Genomic DNA, 23,032 nt, shown 5'->3' on the forward strand with positions numbered 1-23,032 from the left:
AACAAGGACAAAGTAGTATATTTATTTTTGACTCCATTAGCGATGTCAATATGAAAATGACACTCTCCAACCTGGCATTTCTTAATTTGTTGATTCATATTTATAAGTAACCTGAAATAATAATAATAATGAAATGGCATGATGATAATAACAAAGTGTAATGTCTTTTTAAAATAGCTTTTATTAAGAACCATATTCATGCAAGCAAGTGTACAAACAGAATTGTGACCGTCACAGTGCTAGTTGTAGGAAGGTCAGGACTGTCAGACCCACACCTATTACCCAGCCATGATTCTTCTCATTATGTTTGGTACTGTGCTTGTGACAACTGCTCATGTAACAAAATACATTTGATGAAAAGATTGCTTGACCCGACAGGTCGAGTGGTGTTCCACATGCCAGACTGGTTGCATCACATCCTGTCGGGGGGACGGATCTTGTTCAAGAACACGCTGGAGGCCTACATGGATAACTACATCCAGCACAAACTGGACGTGATCCTGCAGGAGCACCACGTCGTCTCTCTCATCACCATGCTCAGAGGTACGGTGAATTGCTTCAGTAATGTTTTTCTTCCCCGACCCCTCCTATTTCCTTCCTAAGGCTCCACCAAAGGGTTTTAGGGGAATACACACAATCACTGTAGATGTTGCTGTTCCACTTCAGTGCTTAGCCAATCTCACTGTTGTTGTTGTTGTGAATTACTGTCCATTAAGTTCTGGAATTGCCTTCCACTTCTCCCAGATCATGATGATGTTTTCTGCCCTATCTTAGATGCTGTGTTCTGTGAGACCAGTGAGGAACTCACTACAGGAGACAAGCAGAGAAGAGCCAAGAAGGCATTTAAAGAGATGATGAATTATGTGCCAGGTTAGACCCAAGCTTTTAGCCTGGTCATGGCATGACAAACATGATATGACAAGGAGTTGGTATGATAGCAGAAACAGACTGGCACTTGCCGACGGTGAGTTGGGATATGCAAAAAAACATTTCCAAATCACACGTGTGAAATAAGAAAATATAAGCACCCACCAAATTGTTATTATACAAACAGACTGGAACTCAGGCTAACATGTTCTCTAGTATTCTTTTGCTGTATTCATGTGCTGCACAGATCCAGTATGCACTCTCTACACAAGATATCTAGCTCTCAGCATGATGGATTCATGTCTTAATCACAGTTCATTAGCCACCAAGCAAGTTCCGTTTTGTTACATTGTATTAACTAATGACATCCAGACACAGAATAGTTTTCACCAAGCCCAGATATTTTCCATTTCATCAAGTCCCATTGCCTGTGCATATGGGCCCTGGTCAAAAGTAGTGCACTATAAAGGGAATTGGATGCCATTTTGGGACACAACCTGTGTCTGGTGAACACTCCCTGATTTATCGGTTTCATTCTGATCTCTGGAAGCCTGGTCCTAATTTTGAAAGCATGTCCTGGCAGAAACGCTGCATGTTGAACAAGTGCAATGGCATCATCCATGGAAATAGTCATAATATTTTGATGGAATCACCTGCCAAAGGTATAGTTTGAGTTTTTATGGATTAAGTGGGCCTCCGTTGTACTGTATTGATGTCTTTGTCTTTTCACCTCATAGACTTTGTGGAAAAGTGCATTGGACAGGAGGCCAAATACGAGGGCATCGGGCTTCTCTTTGACGGTTTTCAGCAGCCACTTCTTAACAAGCAGGTAAAGCCAAACAAGGAGACAATTTTCTCTGCAGCCAAGGTTTCATGGTGCATTATCTGTTTTCTCTCTTGTTTCTGCCCCTCAGATGACTTACGTTCTGATGGATATTGCTGTCGAAGAACTGTTTCCAGAGCTTGGCAAGGTAAATTCCTAAGAATCGGATACACAAGCCAACCATGTCTTTTCCAAACTATTTAGAAGTTTAAGACACGCTTATTTATAAAGTAGGAAGGTACCAGGATGTAGTTTGTGTACCTTCCTGCGGATACCGTGATAATGTTGTCTATTCAGCAGGGACAGAGAGAGCCATCGGCCGATAGTAGCCAGTGGATGTAGATAACAGCACGCTACCCTTCCCTGGAGGAAAGTGCAGTGAAAATTCCAATGTCTCTGGGATCATATCAACATTCCAATGTACAAAAATAAAATATATTTATTGATTTTACTGGGTGGTCAAATGTCATCTGGCTTAAATAATTCCTTGATGTGTCAATGTAAGAGGTCTTCCCCGACCGTAACTATGGTTTAATTTGTGTGCTGTAAAAATAGAGATGCAGGCTGAAGCAATGAGCTGAGACCTGTGGTTAGGAGCATGTTTAAAGTCAGCTTCTCAGTTTTCTAAATTGAGGTTGTCCTGCATATGACCTAATACGATTTCCATCTGCTCTCTCACTGTGGAAAGGAGATACTTTCCATGGTAATACCACGTGCATTCCCGGTGCCAGCGGTGGGTGGAGATGAATGGCTGGCCCCTGTAAAGAATAAAGCCTTTGGGAGGTTGAGAATGTTCCTTTTCCTCAGAATACTCCTGTGCCCTTAAACAGTTCTGATCAATGGTGAGAGCAGCAAAGCCACACCATTGAGTCAGAGGGATTTCATTGTTTCCTTTTTGAAACGCTACATTAGATGGAATGAGGCAGTGTACTTTTTTTTTTTTTTGCATGAGAGCTAGTTCAAGATCAGCTTTTAAATCACATATCTGCTAGACGTACATTGACATCTGTCTAAATGTACTACTACCAAGCTTATTTCAATATCACAACTAAGCCAAATAAAACATTTCACATAGGCCATTTACAAATTACAACAGAAACTCAATTTATGACCTCTGGTTCTCAATGTATTTCTTTAGATTTAACAGGGATTTGAAACAAGCTAACCAACTTTAGGAAAGTCCTGATCAGATTTTATACCATCCTATAAATAAAAAACAGTAGTATAGCATTCATGACCATAGTAAAGGATTCTATAAATATTTACAAAAGGTTGACCAACTCATTTATCTCCTTTCTAGATACCTCTCTGGTCCCAAAGAGCTTAACAGAGCTCGTATATCTTCTCCCATAAACTAATGCTGGTTGAGCAAGCATACTCTGCACAGTGCACACATTAAAACAGCCAGTAGTCATCTGTTTCCATCTCTGTTGAAGTTTGCTTATGTATGTGGTACTATTATATAAACAAAATTCCGAGCAAGAGCTTGACAGCAGTTACTGTACATGAGACTTGACAAAGCAAAACCTGTCTAGAGAAGTCCAGTGTGTCATTTACAGTATTTATATAGAAATATCTAAGAGCCTTGTTAATGGATATTTCACCAATGTCCTTAATTTGTACTCACTAGACTAACTAGAGTTGAGCTCTTCCCTTGGATGCTGAGAAGAACACGTCCAATGGCGAGCTAGCGTTGCAGGCAGGGATCTCATAGGCTCCTAGACAGAGCCATCACCAGCCCTATGAGGATTAACAGAGTTGTGTATCCAGATCCTCCTGAATTTGAGTTGGAAATCTTGATACGTCCTTCTACAGCTGGGTGCACCTTCTTCCTCTCAGTAATGTAGCTGGCCACCACCGAAATGTCCATGTCACCTGTAAGATAAACTATTTTCAACCCCCATGAACCAGTTAACCAACAACTTATCTGGTAAATAATAGTTGGGCAACAGAAAATGCTCAAGGGGTTCCTGTTCATAAAATAAGTTATGAGTCTGCAGAAAGGAGCTCATCCCTAGAGATATTATCAGCGTCCCAAAAGGCACCCTGGCCAATTCCTTATTTAGTGGACTACAGGGTTGGGGTCAATTACATTGCAGACAATTCAGGAAGTACACTGAAATTCTCTTAATGCTTTGAGGAAAATTTAGAATTTGGTTTACTTTCTGAATTGACCCCAATCCTGGTGCACTATACAGGGAATTGGTCATCTCCAATGGTACTCTTAGTGTTCTAATCTATTCAATTCTGTGAGCTCACCACTGTCGTGTTTCAGCTTCTCCTCTTTGATCATGGAGAATCCGTCTCCTCCTTCCACCAAGTAGGAGGGCAGGACCACCTTGTATAGTCTGCTGTTGTCCAGTGGCTCATAGACGGGCACCCGGCAGTTCGTACAGAGCACACTGATACTCCTGGCACGCTCCCCTGGGGGCCTTGACATATCATACTCTACATGGAATCCTATTGAGATTATAGGAGTGAAATAAAGTCAGTCCAAAACACTTGTCCTCATTCCTCTCCATGTAGTTTGACTAAGAGGGGAAAAGCAAAACAATAGTAAATTCAATGTAGGTGCACAGGTTCTTGGGGATAGATAGCGGGAGACAAGTGCCTGATGTCAACTGGTTTAGGTTACATTATGACCCTCTTTACCAATGAAAATGAAATGGAGACTGATACCTGATACTTGAAGGAATTCCCCTGTGTTCCCTCCATATCTCCTGACAGAGTGCTCAAAAGCTTTCCTCAGAGTGGAGCCCTTCAGCTGCACCAGATCATAGGTGCCTCCAAACGGCAACACAGCAATCAGGTCTTCCATCGTGATGGAACCTAACAAAATACATTTCAATCAGTTTCCACATTGAGGGAGAACCCCAGAAATGGCAAACACAAGGCTGGTTTCCTGGACACAGATTAAGCCTAGTCCTGGACAACAAAAACACAAGCTCAATGGAGAATCTCCATTGAATTTTCTGCTGTTGTCCAGGAAACCGCCCCATAAGGCAAACGCACCATTTCGGCTGCGTTCATCTATGGATGACCGGATTGATCCCCCTTGGACGATGCAGGAGCTGACATGGTTCCACTGAAGCTCATCTGCATATTTAATGTTGTGGTGTACCTACAGCAAAATAACAGGATTTCATCAGTAGGCTACAGACGGACCGAAAGGTACCAGGTTTGGGTAGCTGTCCTGGGTACTACTAACTCACCATAGCGTCGCAGATTAGGTTTCCCAGGTTGCACTCTCGGAACCTGCACTCTTCAAACGTTCCATTGAGATACACCAGGGTCTCCCCCACATACTGGGAGGAGTAATTTGCCAGGGCCTTTTTCCACTCGTTTACGTCAGCAAGAATACTGGGGTCTGACAAGAGGAAATCAGATGCAGTTACTGGGTTAATTCGGTGCCTTTTGAGAAGTGTAACTTGGTTTCATCTCAATTTAACATTCGGTCATGATACATCTTAAAATGCCTTGTTTTCCCCATCCCAAGAGGTTAAATAAAATTACTATTGATGATAAAGAAACTTGTGACACGGGGAATGGAAGCTTGTGTGCAACAGAGTGTCAATTGAATGCAAGCTTCACAAAATACAGATTTAAAACATTTCTAGTTTATGGGTGCCCAGCTAGCAATGGGGGGAAAAAAAACTTTACAAACAATTCGGCCCAAAACTAGACCTCTTCTGGGGGGCTGGAACTGATTGAGTCGGCCCAGAATCGGGTGTTGGACTTGGCCCAGAATCGGCCCAGATTACAGACACTGGTTACAGTGAGAAGCTTCCTCTTGAGCGGACAGCTTGATGAAAAATCAGGTCCCCAAGAAAGTAGACCTCTCGGTTTACATACACTATCAAGCATTTCACATATTATTTAGATACTGACTGTTAGCCTGTAGCAACACCCCAAAAGAAAAGGCTTTAGATGTGCCAAGTGAACCTGCAACCACAGCACTTCAATAACACTTGACATGAGATCTTCTCTAAGCATTACAGGGATATGGCTCTGAATATATACAGCAACACCTCCCCCATAAGCATTTCTGTCTCTTCTATACATGTTATATCCTTGTATTGCTACTGATGCATCAAATTAATTATCTAAGCGATGGCTAATACATGACTGTTATCTGATGATACCAAGTTATTGATTTCATGAACCTTATATGGCTACATATATCAATATGGGCTATTTTCAGCCTTTTCCCGGGTAGCTTATCAGAGATAGACATAATATTAAAGGGACGCAAAAGGCACTAAATTTGTGGAACAACCCTACTATATAAAGTTGAACTTTTATATATTAATAAAAAATATACTGATAGTGGTACTGAAACTGACGTAGTCTTCACGTTAAAATTCTAATAAATAGCAGATTGGTAACAGTGCTTAAGCGAAACACATTCTCATTGAATTAGTAAATATGAAATAAAAGCTTGAAGTAGAAAGTCAATGGTATGTGTCCACAGTAATGTTCAGTAGTTCAAATGATTACAAAACATAGGACAGTCTCACCATGCTACACAGAGTCAAGAAAACCAAACGTGCTATTTTCACAAGTGATAAGATAAACAGTAGCACTGCTGATGCAAACGGATGCCCATTTCACTGTGTAGGTCCGAAATGGCACCCTATTTCCTATACTACTTTTGATAAGGGCCAATAGGGCTCTGTTCAAAAGTAGTGGACTATACACTGTAGAGAATAGGGTGCCATTTAAGACACACTTACTGGCAACTTCCTCATTTTACTCAGTAGTACTGTACTCACCCTCTGGTACAGAGCTGTCCAGCAGGATGGGGTTGCCTGTGGACTGGACCACATTGCCAGCCTCATCAAATGTCACCTTGAGGTAACCCAGATATTTCCCAAAAGCAAAGGCCTGCACCACAGGGACGTCCCGCCCGTCCTCGGATTCCACCATGACGGGGTAAGGACCTGCCGGAACCTCAGAGGAAGGTTTCTCTCCTATCGAAACAGTGAATGTAAACAATGGAATTAAATGAATGTTTTTCCATATCAAGCATCAGTTGCATTGTAATCATGCTTAAGAAAACAGCCTAGCAATTAAACAACGCCTAAATGAACTGTATGAATGCATTAAGATATCAACTGGGTTTCAATTAGCTGCTGTATAACAGAATGAATCCAGGCCATCGACTTCTTGGATTCTTATGTTCTTACTTTCCCACCACATCAGCCTGAACTACACTGACTTTCCAGGCAGAATTACTGAACAAAGGGCTTACTGTTTGTGGTTTAGTGAACTGTTCTAAAGTGTAGGCCTCACATCAAAGGGAATCCTTATATCCATCACAGAGTCCTCGGTCTTTAAAAAAAAAAGCAGCTGCATAGCATAGGTACTGAACTTCCAAGCATGGGAACCAGCCAGTGCACTGATTCTAACCAATATGAATCATGGCTGCTGTTGTGGAAAAAGCTAACTGTGGCTACATCCCAAATGGCACCCTAATCTCTTTGTAGGGAGTGCCATTTGGGACGCACCCAAAAACAAAAGGCCAGGATCGGCATCAGGTAAGACAGGTGGCAGATACTCATTGTTCCAGCTTTTTGATATTGCACTAATTAAGGATGTGGATCCCTCAAATCACAGACCAAGAGCTGCTGAGGCATAAAGTAATATACTGCCAGTGTGGTAAAAACAGCATGGTGTGGTTGTTGGTTGAGTTATTAGTAAGCCTTCTTCCTTCAGGACTGAAGGCAGAATTTATGTGCTTGTTGTTTGAGTTTCTATGGTGCTGTGGTTAGAGTGAGACCACTGATGCTTCCAATTATATTTCCAGACTGTTTTTCCATTATATGATTTCATGGTTGGATCGCTTGTAAGGAAGGAAAACTGAAGACATCCAGGGACACATGCATGTTCAGTTCGGGAATCAACTGTAGGTTCCACAAAAACTTATGACAGTTAAAAAATGGTGTTAGGATGAAATACAATCATAGAGATTGTAACCTCGTCCCCAAGCTCAGAGAGAGCCCTGGCTGACAGATGAAATTACTATGATTGTAAATACTAAACAAAAGTTGTCTGTGGTAAACACTGCATACCGTACCTGTGTACAGAAATGTGTTGCTGTGTCCTCCAATGACCACATCCACGCCCTTCACCCTTCTGGCTATTTCTTTGTCCGTAACGAAGCCAGAGTGACCGAGGGCGATGATCTTGTTGACCCCCAGGGTGATGAGTTTGTCAACCTGGGGCTGAAGGGCATCAATCTCATCCTCAAACACTAAGTTAGGTCCTGCAACAGAATGAGGAACAAAAATACATTTTATATCAGGGAAATTATTTAAATGTTTCCCAAACTCAGTCCTTATGACCCCAAGTGGTGCACATTTTGTTTTTTGCCCTAACACTACACAGCTGATTCAAATGATCAAAGCTTGGCGATTAGTTCATTATTTGAATCAGCTGTGTAGTGCGATGGCAAAAAACAAAACGTGCACCCCTTGCGGTCCCGACGACCGAGTTTGAGAAACCCTGATCTAGAGGAAGGCATTATTAAAATCATAGTGTAAATATTGGAAGCAAACATGAAGCAACCTGGACAGAGCAATCAATATGGATTATTGTGACGAGAGTAGGAGAGGAGCGAATGCATGAATATGAAACTGAATAGAGGGAGAATAAAAAAGATTGAGGAGAGAAGGAAGATACATTAAGAGAGGGGGGGGGAGAAGCTAAAACTTCAATCAAAACCGTAATCAAGTCAAAACATAATTGTACCCGTTTGTGACAGGGCAGGTGTTTCCTTTGAAGTGTATCCAACCACGCCCACTTTCTGAGAGCCAACATCAAATATCTTATATGGGAAATAAAGCCCGCTGATGTGTGGGGCAAGTGTGTCATCTGCTTTGATGTTAGCACTGAGGACTGTGCACTTCACCTCCTGGAGAAACGGCTTGATAAGTCCCTCCACGTTATTGTCAAACTCATGATTCCCCAGAGCCTATAAAGTTACAAACAAAGGCAAAGGTCAACCACAATATTTCCCGATTAACAACAATGTTCAACCAACCACACTGTTCTGGTGTTATTGTGCTGCCAAGTCCATTTTAGATGAGTTTGTCTAATGTTTTTCTTCATCTAATTGCTACGTAAGTGCATGTCCACTAACAACTGATGGAAAGAAAAAAATATATATTATTTGTTTTATACATAACTAATTAGCGTCCTCCTGGGGTAGGCTTCCTGACCATATTATGAATATGGCTTCAATTTTTCCCAGACAATGTCACACTGAGAATTGAAGACCTTTGTCTGGGCTTGTCTTGTCCACCACATTGACACCTTGCTCCAGGCTACTTGTCCCTTGTACGTCACAGATGAATACACCGCGGAGTACCCTATCCCTAAAGACCCTACGGAAAATATATCTCTACACACCAGGGTGGATCCCAAATGGCACCCTGTTCTTATTCTCTTTATAGTGTACTACTTTTAACAAAAAGGCCCCTGGTCAAAGGTAGTGCACTGTATAGGGCAGGGTACTCATCTCTTACCCTATGGCGGTCCGGAGCCTGCTGGTTTTCTGTTCTACCTGATAATTCAATCTAATCAAACTGTCGCATGCGCCGAATACAACAAGTGTAGACCTTACCGTGAAATGTTTACTTACAAGCCCTTAATCAACAGTGCAGTTCAAGAAGAGTTAAGAAAATATTTACCAAATAAACTCAAGTAAAAAATAAAACAAGTAAACAATAAAATAACAATAACGAGGCTATATATAGGGGGTACTGTAACCAAGTCAGTGTGCGGGGTTACAGGTTAGTTGATGTAATTTGTACATTTAGGTAGGGGTGAAGTGACTGTGCATAGATAATAAACAGTGAGTAGCAGCAGTGCACAAAACAAATGGAGGGGGGGTGTCAATGTAAATAGTCCGGTAGCCATTTGATTAATTGTTCAGCAGTCTTACAGCTTGGGGTTAGAAGCTGTTAAGGAGCCTTTTGGTCCTAGACTTGGCGCTCTGGTACCACTTGACGTGCGGTATCAGAGAAAACAGTCTATGACGTGGGTGACTGGAGTCTCTGATAATTTTATGGGCTTTCCTCTGACGCCGCCTATTATATAGGTCCTGGGTGGCAGGAAGCTTGGCCCCAGTGATGTACTGGGCCGTACGCACTACCCTCTGTAGCGCTTCACGGTCAGATGCCGAACAGTTGTCATTCCAGGCGGTGATGCAACCGGTCAGGATGCTCTCGATGGTGCAACTGTAGAACTTTTTGAGGATCTGGGGTCCCATGCCAAGTCTTTTCAGTCTCCTGAGGTGGAAAAGGTTTTGGTGGGCCCTCTTCACGACTGTCTTGTTATGTTTGGACCATGATAGTTAGTTAGTGATGTGGACACCAAGGAAGCTTTCAACCTGCTCCACTACAGCCCCGTCAATGAGAATGGGGGCCTGTTCGGCCCGCTTTTTCCTGTAGTCTACAATCAGCTCCTTTGTCTTGCTCACATTGAGGAAGAGGTTGTTGTCCTGGCACCACACTGCCAGTTCTCTGACCTCCTCCCTATAGGCTGTCTCATCGTTATCATAGATCAGGCCTACCACTGTTGTGTCATCAGCAAACTTAATGATGGTGTTGGAGTCGTGCTTGGCCATGCAGTCGCGGGTGAACAGGGAGTACAGAAGGGGCCCCAGTACTGAGGAGCAGCGTGGCAGACGTGTTGTTGCCTAACCTTATCACCTGTGGGCGGCCCGTCAGGAAGCCCGGGATCCAGTTGAAGAGGGAGGTGCTTAGTCCCAGGGTCCTTGCTTAGTGATGAGCTTTGTGGCCACTATGGTGTTGACCGCTGAGCTGTAGTCAATGAACAGCATTCTCACATAGGTGTTCCTTTTGTCCAGGTGGGAAAGTGTGGAGTGCGATTGAGATTGTGTCATCTGTGGATCTGTTGGGGCGGTATCCGGGAGGATGCTGTTGATGTGAGCCATGACCAACCTTTCAAAGCACTTCAAGGCTACCGACATGAGTGCTACGGGGTGGTACGGGGTGGTAATCATTTAGGCAGGTTACCTTCACTTCCTTGGGCACAGGGACTATGGTGGTCTGCTTGAAACATGTAGGTATTACAGACTTGGTCAGGGAGAGGTTGAAAATGTCAATGAAGACACTTGCCAGTTGGTCGGTGCATACTTTGAGTACACGTCCTGTTAATGCTTCTGGCCCTGCAGCTTTGTGAATGTTGACCTGTTTGAAGGTGTTACGTTCCCCAGTTTCTGTGTTGTAGTTTGTGTGTTTCAGGAGACGGCTTCCTGAAATCCCCCAGCAGCTGATTGGTCGACTCCACGATTATTTGGAGAGCTGCCCCCGCCCCCTCGTCAGGATGCAGCTGTCTCCAATTTCCAATGCCTTCTGAAGCTATAAAAGCCAGTGTTCTGTTGTTCAGGGGAGCGATTGATTGTGATATAGATCATTGCTGAGAGAGAAGGTTGATGACTGAGGGTTATAGCATGGTGGTCGTTGGTATGTACTATGTTAGTTGTTGTTGGTGGTAGCAGCTTTGGTGTGTTTGTTGCTTTGTCAGAGCTTCTTTAATGGCCTGAGGTATTTTTTTCTCAGTTTTGTTGTGAAGTGGATTGTTTAATATTCTGTTTCATTTGTTCCCAGGGGGAAGGGGAAAGCACCTAGGGAGTGCTTAGGCAAGAAGCCTGCGGGCATACATATACCCGTAGTATATTCACCGTCTTGGCACACTAGGTAAGACCTGGGCGGACCACCCCCTGTATTTTGGTAGGGCACCAGGTGGTGCCAAATTAGGTAAGTAGTGGGTAGGCAGGTAAGGTAGGAGAGGGTGCTTTGAGATTTACTTTCTTTGCTTTGGTTCCATCCAGCCCTTTTTCCCCATATTACCGTGTGAAGGAATAAATTCCTAGTAAACTGTAAATTCTCTGCCTTTTGTCATCCTTACTCACATCTACAGGCCAATACCTCTTTCACTTCACAGAGAGTTGAGTTGTAGCAGGGTATTGCGTTCCCTCATAGAGGCGTGCGTAACAGAAGGTCTTGCTCACATCGGCTACCGAGAGTCTTATCACACAGTCGTCCGGAACAGCTGGTGCTCTCATGCATGCTTCAGTGTTGCTTGCCTCGAAGCGAGCATAAAAGGCATTTAGCTGGTCTGATAGGTTTGCGTCACTGGGCAGCTTCAATCTGGATTTCCCTTTGTAGTCCTTAATAGTTTTCAAGCCCTGCCACATCCGACAAGCGTCAGAGCCGGTGTAGTAAGATTCAATCTTAATCCTGTGTTGACGCTTTGCATGTTTGATGGTTCATCTGAGGGCGTAGTGGGATTTCTTAGAAGCGTCCGGATGAGTGTCCCGCTCCTTGAAAGTGGCAGCTATAGCCTTTAGCTCTATGCGGAAGTTGCCTGTAATCCATGGCTTCTGGTTGGGATATGTTACTTACAGTCACTGTGGGGACGACGCACTTGTCGATTCCCGGGACCACCCATAAGTAAAATTTATGCAAAACAGTCCTGTCGTGTAGCATCCACATCATTTGACCACTTCCGTATTGAGTGAGTCACTAGTACTTCCTGCCTTAAGTTTCTGCTTGTAAACAGGAACCAGGATAGAATCATGGTCAGATTTTCTAAATGGAGGGCGGGGGAAAGCTTTGTATGCATCTCTGTGTGTAGAGTAAAGGTAGGTCAAGATTTGTAATCTTTTTTTTTTTTCCCTCTGGTTGCACATGTGACATGCTGGTAAAACTGATTTAAGTTTGCCTGCATTAAAGTCAAAGCCACACCCATCCCACCCGCGTTAGAAGTTCAAAATGAGAACGTGTAGGCCAGGGCTCTCCAACCCTGTTCCTGGAAAACTAACGTTCTATAGGGCTGTGGTCCAAACACTTAAGACACACCCACTTACCCTCGCCTTATGCCCTTGGGGGAATCTCCATCGCCATCTTGGAGGGTGGTCCAAATGATTAGCCAAGCAAGGGAAGTTTGCAAAGTAAGCCCCTCAGTCCTCGTTTTCAGTCGGCTTTGCGAGTGTACAATTATGTTCACTCCGGGCCTGAAACGCCCCATAATTCAATCCGCGACAATGGTACCTCCGCTAAGAAAAGTCTGCGAAAACTTAAACATCAATGGAGAAGTCAACATGCAAGTGTAAGTAAAAACGAATGCCAATAAGTTAGAAATGTTGCTACTATGTAAAAAGTTTGTTTTTGTTTGGTTATCTTTTGGAAAGTGTAGAAATAAAACATTTTCCTTCAGAAGTTCCAACTGGGCAGGCTAACGTTAGTTAGCTAATTTATTTGCTCGTTATACGTATATTAATAATTATATATTTAATATAAGTAGACATGCACTCATAATTGACTGTAGCGCAAGTTACCAGTGGCTGAAAATGCAATCAGAGGGATGAACGAGTGGTGAATTTCCGGCAAAGGGTGGTTCATTTAAAAATAAATCCTTCCTTCCTACCTCGCCCCCTTGCGAGCAGTGTATACTTGTCAAACGTCATCAGAAGTGTCCACTTAATTTAAAAATATTAAAAATATTTATAAACCGGGTGGTTCGAGCGCTGAATGCTGATTGGCTGACAGCTGTGGTATAACAGACCATATACCACGGGTATGACAAAACATGCATTTTTACTGCTCTAATTACATTGGTAACCAGTTTATAATAGCAATAAGGCACCTCGGGGGTTTGTGGCATATGGCTAAGGGCTGTATCCAGGCACTGTTGTGTTTGACAACAGGCCTTAGCCATGGTATATTGGCCATATACCACATATTGTCCATATATTGCTTAAATGGGTTGACCGAGATGGCATAGCAGTTCAGACGTCTTTTGTCCTCGTCTTGTCGTGTCGTGTATATATATATATATATATTTATTTACAACTTTTTTCACATACATTTTATTTTCCATCAACTCATCTTCAATACACTCTCCTGCAACCCGCTTCACCAATTTATATTTATAAATAAGTATTATTTACCTCAAATCTGCAATCCTCCAAGAAGCTAGCCAGAAACTCCAAGAAGCTAGCCAGAAGCTAGCCAGGAGCTAGCCAGAAGCTTATCAGAAGCTAGTTAGCTTCTTTACTGGCAACTCGTTAGTATTCAGCTAACCACGGTTTGTGGTCATCAGCTATCCTTTAGCTCGAAAATCTATCGCCAGTTTTGTACGGCGCAGAGCGGCTCGGAACGGAACATACCGGACCAATTTTTCTCTCAATGTCCCTGGATTTCAACTGCTCTCTGGACATTCACTCCCGGATCTCACAGCTAGCTGGCTGCTATCCGTGTGTCTATCTGCTTTCGTCGATTCAGGAGCAAACATCAATTACTCCGGAGCTAGCCAGCTCCGTCAATCACTCCTGGGCTGCAGTCACCTATCCGGACCCGTTTTACTGCCTACGCTGAGCCCCACCGGGCCTTCACAACTGGACTGCCGACGTTATCTACCCGAAGGAGATCCGGCTGGCTCCTCGGTCGCGACGTTACCTGAACGCCCATCTGCGGCCTGCTAACCGTTAGCTGTCTTACCGGCTGCTCTCAGAATAGACAATCGGACAATTTATTTATTTTTATTATTATTATGTTTCTTCTTGGGCCTCTATAACTATATCTATTGTTTTTATTTTTTTGTTGTGTGATTTGGACTAATCCCCTCTACCACACGGAACCCCACTAATCTACTGACGGAACGCAAGAGGTGGCTAACAACAGACCTCCATCCTATGCTAGCTTGCTACCGATGTCCTGGCTAGCTGTCTAAATCGCTGTGACCCCCAAACCAACCTCTCCACTCCCTGGACCCCTTTTGATCACTCGACTAAGGATGCCTCTCCTTAATGTCAATATGTCTTGTCCATTGCTGTTCTGGTTAGTGTTTATTGGCTTATTTCACTGTAGAGCCTCTAGTCCTGCTCACTATACCTTATCCAACTTATTAGTTCCACCACCCACACATGCAATGACATCTCCTGGTTTCAATGATGTTTCTAGAGACAATATCTCTCTCTTCATCACTCAATACCTAGGTTTACCTCCACTGTATTCACATCCTACCATACCTTTGTCTGTACATTATACCTTGATGCTATTTTATCGCCCCCAGAAACCTCCTTTTACTCTCTGTTCCAGACGTTCTAGACGACCAATTCTTATTGCTTTTAGCCGTACCCTTATTCTTCTCCTCCTATGTTCCTCTGGCGATGTAGAGGTGAATCCAGGCCCTGCAGTGCCTAGCTCCACTCCTATTCCCCAGGCGCTCTCTTTTGATGACTTCTGTAACCGTAATAGCCTTGGTTTCATGCATGTTAACATTAGAAGCCTCCTCCCTAAGTTTGTTCTATTCACTGCTTTAGCACACTCTGCCAACCCGGATGTTCTAGCTGTGTCTGAATCCTGGCTTAGGAAGACCACCAAAAATTCAGAAATTTTAATTCCAAACTACAACATTTTCAGACAAGATAGAACTGCCAAAGGGGGCGGTGTTGCAATCTACTGCAAAGATAGCCTGCAGAGTTCTGTCCTACTATCCAGGTCTGTACCCAAACAATTTGAACTTCTACTTTTAAAAATCCACCTCTCTAAAAACAAGTCTCACCGTTGCCGCCTGCTATAGACCACCCTCTGCCCCCAGCTGTGCTCTGGACACCATATGTGAACTGATTGCCCCCCATCTATCTTCAGTGCTCGTGCTGCTAGGCGACCTAAACTGGAACATGCTTAACACCCCAGCCATCCTACAATCTAAACTTGATGCCCTCAATCTCACACAAATTATCAATGAACCTACCAGGTACCCCCCCAACGCCTTAAACACGGGCACCCTCATAGATATCATCCTAACCAACTTCCCCTCTAAATACACCTCTGCTGTCTTCAACCAAGATCTCAGCGATCACTGCCTCATTGCCTGCATCCGTAATGGGTCAGCGGTCAAACGACCTCCACTCATCACTGTAAAACGCTCCTTGAAACACTTCAGCGAGCAGGCCTTTCTAATCGACCTGGCCGGGGTATCCTGGAAGGATATTGATCTCATCCCGTCAGTAGAGGATGCCTGGATATTTTTTTAAAATGCCTTCCTAACAATCTTAAATAAACATGCCCCATTCAAGAAATTTAGAACCAGGAACAGATATAGCCCTTGGTTCTCCCCAGACCTGACTGCCCTTAACCAACATAAAAACATCCTATGGCGTTCTGCATTAGCATCGAACAGCCCCCGTGATATGCAGCTGTTCAGGGAAGCTAGAAACCGTTATACACAGGCAGTTAGAAAAGCCAAGGCTAGCTTTTTCAAGCAGAAATTTGCTTCCTGCAACACTAACTCAAAAAAGTTCTGGGACACTGTAAAGTCCATGGAGAATAAGAACACCTCCTCCCAGCTGCCCACTGCACTGAAGATAGGAAACACTGTCACCACTGATAAATCCACCATAATTGAGAATTTCAATAAGCATTTTTCTACGGCTGGCCATGCTTTCCACCTGGCTACTCCTACCCCGGTCAACAGCACTGCACCCCCAACAGCAACTCGCCCATGCCTTCCCCATTTCTCCTTCTCCCAAATCCATTCAGCTGAAGTTCTGAAAGAGCTGAAAAATCTGGACCCCTAAAAATCAGCCGGGCTAGACAATCTGGACCCTTTCTTTCTAAAATTATCTGCCGAAATTGTTGCCACCCCTATTACTAGCCTGTTCAACCTCTCTTTCGTGTCGTCTGAGATTCCCAAAGATTGGAAAGCAGCTGCGGTCATCTCCCTCTTCAAAGGGGGGGACACTCTTGACCCAAACTGCTACAGACCTATATCTATCCTACCATGCCTTTCTAAGGTCTTCGAAAGCCAAGTCAACAAACAGATTACCGACCATTTCGAATCTCACCATACCTTCTCTGCTATGCAATATGGTTTCAGAGCTGGTCATGGGTGCACCTCAGCCACGCTCAAGGTCCTAAACGATATCTTAACCGCCATCGATAAGAAACATTACTGTGCAGCCGTATTCATTGATCTGGCCAAGGCTTTCGACTCTGTCAACCACCACATCCTCATCGGCAGACTCGACAGCCTTGGTTTCTAAAATGATTGCCTCGCCTGGTTCACCAACTACTTCTCTGATAGAGTTCAGTGTGTCAAATCGGAGGGTCTGCTGTCCGGACCTCTGGCAGTCTCTATGGGGGTGCCACAGGGTTCAATTCTTGGACCGACTCTCTTCTCTGTATACATCAATGAGGTCGCTCTTGCTGCTGTTGAGTCTCTGATCCACCTCTACGCAGACGACACCATTCTGTATACTTCCGGCCCTTCTTTGGACACTGTGTTAACAACCCTCCAGGCAAGCTTCAATGCCATACAACTCTCCTTCCGTGGCCTCCAATTGCTCTTAAATACAAGTAAAACTAAATGCATGCTCTTCAACCGATCGCTACCTGCACCTACCCGCCTTTCCAACATCACTACTCTGGACGGCTCTGACTTAGAATACGTGGACAACTACAAATACTTAGGTGTCTGGTTAGACTGTAAACTCTCCTTCCAGACCCATATCAAACATCTCCAATCCAAAGTTAAATCTAGAATTGGCTTCCTATTTCGCAACAAAGCATCCTTCACTCATGCTGCCAAACATACCCTTGTAAAATTGACCATCCTACCAATCCTCGACTTTGGCGATGTCATTTACAAAATAGCCTCCAATACCCTACTCAACAAATTGGATGCAGTCTATCACAGTGCAATCCGTTTTGTCACCAAAGCCCCATATACTACCCACCATTGCGACCTGTACGCTCTCGTTGGCTGGCCCTCGCTTCATACTCGTCGCCAAACCCACTGGCTCCATGTCATCTACAAGACCCTGCTAGGTAAAGTCCCCCTTATCTCAGCTCGCTGGTCACCATAGCATCTCCCACCTGTAGCACACCCTCCAGCAGGTATATCTCTCTAGTCACCCCCAAAACCAATTCTTTCTTTGGCCGCCTCTCCTTCCAGTTCTCTGCTGCCAATGACTGGAACGAACTACAAAAATCTCTTAAATTGGAAACACTTATCTCCCTCACTAGCTTTAAGCACCAACTGTCAGAGCATCTTACAGATTACTGCACCTGTACATAGCCCACCTATAATTTAGCCCAAACAACTACCTCTTTCCCAACTGTATTTAATTTATTTATTTATTTTGCTCCTTTGCACCCCATTATTTTTATTTCTACTTTGCACATTCTTCCATTGCAAAACTACCATTCCAGTGTTTTACTTGCTATATTGTATTTACTTTGCCACCATGGCCTTTTTTGCCTTTACCTCCCTTCTCACCTCATTTGCTCACATTGTATATAGACTTGTTTTTTTACTGTATTATTGACTGTGTTTGTTTTACTCCATGTGTAACTCTGTGTCGTTGTATGTGTCGAACTGCTTTGCTTTATCTTGGCCAGGTCGCAATTGTAAATGAGAATTTGTTCTCAACTTGCCTACCTGGTTAAATAAAGGTGAAATAAAAATAAATAAAATAAAAAATATACACTGCTCAAAAAAATAAATGGAACACTTAAACAACACAATGTAACTCCAAGTCAATCACACTTCTGTGAAATCAAACTGTCCACTTAGGAAGCAACACTGATTGACAATACATTTTACATGCTGTTGTGCAAATGGAATAGACAACAGGTGGAAATTATAGGCAATTAGCAAGACACCCCCAATAAAGGAGTGGTTCTGCAGGTGGGGACCACAGACCACTTCTCAGTTCCTATGCTTCCTGGCTGATGTTTTGGTCAGTTTTAAATGCTGGCGGTGCTTTCACTCTAGTGGTAGCATGAGACTGAGTCTACAACCCACACAAGTGGCTGAGGTAGTGCAGCTCATCCAGGATGGTACATCAATGCGAGCTGTGGCAAGAGGGTTTGCTGTGTCTGTCAGCGTAGTGTCCAGAGCATGGCGGCGCTACCAGGAGACAGGCCAGTACATCAGGAGATGTGGAGGAGGCCGTAGGAGGGCAACAACCCAGCAGCAGGACCGCTACCTCCGTCTTTGTGCATGGAGGAGCAGGAGAAGCACTGCCAGGGCCCTGCAAAATGACCTCCAGCAGGCCACAAATGTGCATGTGTCTGCTCAAACGGTCAGAAACGGTCTCCATGAGGGTGGTATGAGGGCCCGACATCCACAGATGGGGGTTGTGCTTACAGCCCAACACCGTGCAGGACGTTTTTCATTTGCCAGAGAACACCAATATTGGCAAATTCGCCACGGGCGCCCTATGCTCTTCACAGATGAAAGCAGGTTCACACTGAGCACGTGACAGTCTGGAGACGCCGTGGAGAATGTTCTGCTGCCTGCAACATCCTCCAGCATGACTGGTTTGGCGTTGGGTCAGTCATGGTGTGGGGTGGCTTTTCTTTGGGGGGGCCATACAGCCCTCCATGTGCTCGCCAGAGGTAGCCTGACTGCCATTAGGTCCCGAGATGAGATCCTCAGACCCCTTGTGAGACCATATGCTGGTGTGGTTGGCCCTGGGTTCCTCCTAATGCAAGACAATGCTAGACCTCATGTGGCTGGAGCCTGTCAGCAGTTCCTGCAAGAGGAAGGCATTGATGCTATGGACTGGCCCGCCTGTTCCCCAGACCTGAATCCAATTGAGCACATCTGGGACATCATGTCTTGCTCCATCCACCAACGCCACGTTGCACCACACTGTCCAAGAGTTGGCGGATGCTTTAGTCCAGGTCTGGGAGGAGATCCCTCAGGAAACCATCCGCCACCTCATAAGGAGCATGCCCAGGCGTTGTAGGGAGGTCATACAGGCACGTGGAGGCCACACACACTACTGAGCCTCATTTTGACTTGTTTTAAGGACATTACATCAAAGTTGGATCAGCCTGTAGTGTGGTTTTCCACTTTATAATTTTTATAATTTTTGACCTCCATGGGTTGATAAATTTGATTTCCATTGATAATTTGTGTGATTTGTCAGCACATTCAACTGTGTAAAGAAAAAAGTATTTAAGAATTTTTTCATTCAGATCTAGGATGTGTTATTTTAGTGTTCCCTTTATTTTTTTGAGCAGTGTATCATAAGAATGTGGTACTGGTAATGTTGAGAACCCTGACTGACATAGGCATGTGGAGTCAAACAGGACCAGAACATCTTGTGCTTTCTCAGTTAGGCAGGAGACAGCTTCCTGCTGTAGATGAACAACCCAGAACTGTGTTTGCCTCAAAGTATCTTGCTTCAATCAGTTTATTCCAGTTCAGAATAAAAATGACTTGTATTTTGACAGCAACGGATCCAACCTAGACTTGTTTCCAACAATTTCTACAGTAAGATGTACAGTAGGCTTGATCATTTTTCATCTTCAGTTGTACTGTTACTTAGGGTTGATCTATCAGTAGCTAGCTAACTCGCTTTGCCTAACGTTAGCTATTAGCTGTGTACAAGGCCAGGGGACTGTTTGAAAGAGAAACTCGCATATACTGAGACAGTACTCCCTTATTTCTGCTTATCATCACATTTTTATAAAATTACAACAATGCCTTGCTAGCTTACCTACTTTCCACTGTCGAAACACTGTTTCCTGACGCATTCTGCCCTGTTCTGAAATTCCCTAGGTATACCGCCATGCTGTGGATATTTAGTCAGGACGTATCGTTATTGGAATTTTTCGTTTTCATTAACTCATTAAGTAACTAAGCACTTCCCCGCACAAATCACATTGAGGGATCTCCTCGTTAATTCTCAAAGTTTGTATGAAAGAGAGAAACTTATCAGTGTATTGCCTTTTCGTGACGATTGAGCTCAATCAGAACTTGTTGCTAGCATGAGTCCATTTGGGGAGTGGCAATGACAAGTCAGTGGCTGACAGCGCATCTGCTGTTAAACGACAGCGCTTGCAGCTTGTCACGGAAAGAACGTCAAGAACACTCAAGAAAAAAAGATCTGGTAAACCGCGAAGCACACCGGCAGCTGCCATACTGAGCAGAGACCGCTGCTAAGCAGTGAGCGCACTGAACAGAGACCGCAGTTGCACTTTTGTCAAATCAATTCACTAACTAATTATACATGTACTATGACACGTCGCGACCCATACTTTAAGAAAGGCTGTGTTAGACTTTTCCAATCATTGTTGAGATCTGATATCCTGCAAAGTGCAAGAGGAGAGGTAGGCCAGACAATATCAACCAATCACATTTCTCAAATCCTTTCAGGGTAAATTCCAGCTACGCATGGAGAGGACAGTTCCGCCTAACAATAATACTTACAAAACGCGTGCTTGTGACGAAGAGCTACCTAAGTAACTGAAAGATGGTATATAAGGTCATTTCTTCAAATTTGTGAGGGTAGCTAATTAGTTGATCAATCATCATTTCCCGCTACTTCACTCAATCCCGTTTTTTAATGTTTTTTACCTTTATTTAACCAGGCAAGTCAGTTAAGAACACATTCTTATTTTCAATGACGGCCTGGGAACAGTGGGTTAACTGCCTGTTCAGGGGCAGAACGACAGATTTGTACCTTGTCAGCTCGGGGGTTTGAACTCGCAACCTTCCGGTTACTAGTCCAACGCTCTAACCACTAGGCTACCCTGCCGAAAATGATAATTTCCTAACACCAACCAGAACATGTTTCCTTGGCCACATATTTCCAGATTCTCATAAAACAGCCACACATGGGGTCAATATTCTGCGTCACTAAATTTTGCCCGAGGCAAATGAGTAGGCTAGTCTTGGTGCGCTTCAATTAGCTCGTTCAATACAGCTGAGCAGGGGTTGCGTCGCACCGCCACTTCTCACAATTGTGGTCCATTGTGGTCCTTTAGTAAAGTTTGATCAAAGCTGAATCAATGTCTTGGAAGATCATAATGATTCATTAGTATTCAACATATCGGATACAAATTTAACAGCATAGTATAACGTTACTGTTACACCAAAAACACCACCTCAGTTATGAGATTGTAGGATGGTTAAGCTAGATAGCTGAATAAAAATACTGGAAGTTTAAAACCATCTGCTCTAATTTGCTCACAAATTCTAAATGCAGATATTCCCATGAAACTGGCATGCAGATGATGTTTGGCCGTTTCACCGTAAAACGTGAAGAATTATCATTCACGATTGACAGTGATGATGGCCTATTTTGAAATAGTGATAGTGTCCGGAGAATGTGCCAAATCATTCTGTTGTCCCGCATATGGGTATTTTAAATGTGGTCACCCAGAGAGCATCCTCCGTTATGAAATGATACAGTCGCCCACATTAATATTCTACTGGAATGATGTGAACTGCTTACCATCGCATCGTAGCCAAGTTTATTCATAAAATAGGCAGCCTCGGCTCCCTTATATACATTAAACCAAACGGTTCCCTGAAATTGGTCGCCTGCGTCCAGCAGCATCACGTTCTTCTCCCGGCTCCGGACCTCCTGTATTTTCGTAAACCTCCTTGCCACACCGGCAAAACACGGAGGCTTGGTGCATTTGCCGTAACTGTTGCTCGTCTCCTCAACCCTTGCGTGGACGTCGTTGGTGTGAAGCAGGGTGAGTTCCCACGCTTCCACAGTAGAAACATAACTACAGATGCAGAGGTTTAGTAGAAGACCCTTCATAGACTCACTCACTGCCATCTTGTCGTTGATCAGCGCACTGTATTAGAACACAGAAGTTCACCCGTACATTGACTGCACCAGAAGGCGTGGACAAAAGAAGGGGTGTTCTTCTCCAATCGTAGCATATCATTTACATAGCTTGGGTTGGTTTATGTGTTTACAGTGTGCGGTAACTTGACAAGGAATGCCCACACGCAATTCAATTACTTCCACCCTATTAAAAGGTGTACAGCCATGCACAAACACAGCAAAGTTATACAGCCCACTCAACCATCGCATTGAACAGGTACAACTCTGGGTGATGACATCATCAAATGGGAAACGTCAAGGCCAATGTCAATAATAACCATGGACACATGAATAGTAATCATACTATATTGCAGGTAAGTACAATAACATATTCAATGTAATTATTTATATAATGTCCACACTATAACACTTCTCCCCCCTTAATTTCAATCCCCCTGTGAGAAAAGAATGTATGATTAACAAGTAAACCCCATCAGTGTTTTCTTTTCAACATTTTAGAACTTCTGCTAGTGTTACTGTAAATGTAAACAAACGAAAATTGACATTCCTCATTTATTTTCCACTAAGTCTGCTGTTCCAAACAAACACTAACACCACAAGCCTCTTCGTCTCAACTACAGAGTTAGTCTTTCAGGAGGCTCGTGACTACGCTGTGATCTGCGCTGTACTCCTGGTGTGCAACAACACACGGGTAGGCCGTGTCCCAGTGG

General features: G+C 43.8%; 2 protein-coding genes across 8 annotated transcripts in view; one reads left to right on the forward strand and one right to left on the reverse strand.

Moving 5' to 3' along the window:
* LOC115139605 (sorting nexin-14-like) overlaps nucleotides 1-2,141 on the forward strand; it is a 35,214-nt gene extending 33,073 nt beyond the window's left edge. For all 7 annotated transcript variants that reach the window (XM_029677165.2, XM_029677172.2, XM_029677163.2 and 4 more), the window contains 5 exons: nucleotides 379-543; nucleotides 775-870; nucleotides 1,605-1,696; nucleotides 1,782-1,838; nucleotides 1,988-2,141. In XM_029677165.2, coding sequence (XP_029533025.2) covers nucleotides 379-543; nucleotides 775-870; nucleotides 1,605-1,696; nucleotides 1,782-1,838; nucleotides 1,988-2,032 — 455 coding nt within the window. In that variant the 3' untranslated portion in view covers nucleotides 2,033-2,141. The remainder of the gene's footprint in view (nucleotides 1-378; nucleotides 544-774; nucleotides 871-1,604; nucleotides 1,697-1,781; nucleotides 1,839-1,987) is intronic.
* On the reverse strand, nucleotides 1-22,347 carry LOC115139608 (5'-nucleotidase-like). The gene is made up of 9 exons (XM_029677181.2): nucleotides 21,978-22,347; nucleotides 8,441-8,663; nucleotides 7,767-7,955; nucleotides 6,463-6,660; nucleotides 4,903-5,057; nucleotides 4,703-4,811; nucleotides 4,370-4,519; nucleotides 3,950-4,150; nucleotides 1-3,565 (listed from the first exon to the last, which is right to left on the reverse strand). Exons 1-9 carry the CDS (start codon nucleotides 22,308-22,310, stop codon nucleotides 3,399-3,401), a joined length of 1,725 nt encoding a protein of 574 aa, XP_029533041.1. The 5' UTR covers nucleotides 22,311-22,347; the 3' UTR covers nucleotides 1-3,398.
* Between the last annotated feature and the right edge of the window lie 685 nt (nucleotides 22,348-23,032).

The sequence above is a fragment of the Oncorhynchus nerka genome, linkage group LG13, assembly GCF_034236695.1.
Source record: "Oncorhynchus nerka isolate Pitt River linkage group LG13, Oner_Uvic_2.0, whole genome shotgun sequence".
NCBI classification, from domain to species: domain Eukaryota; kingdom Metazoa; phylum Chordata; class Actinopteri; order Salmoniformes; family Salmonidae; genus Oncorhynchus; species Oncorhynchus nerka.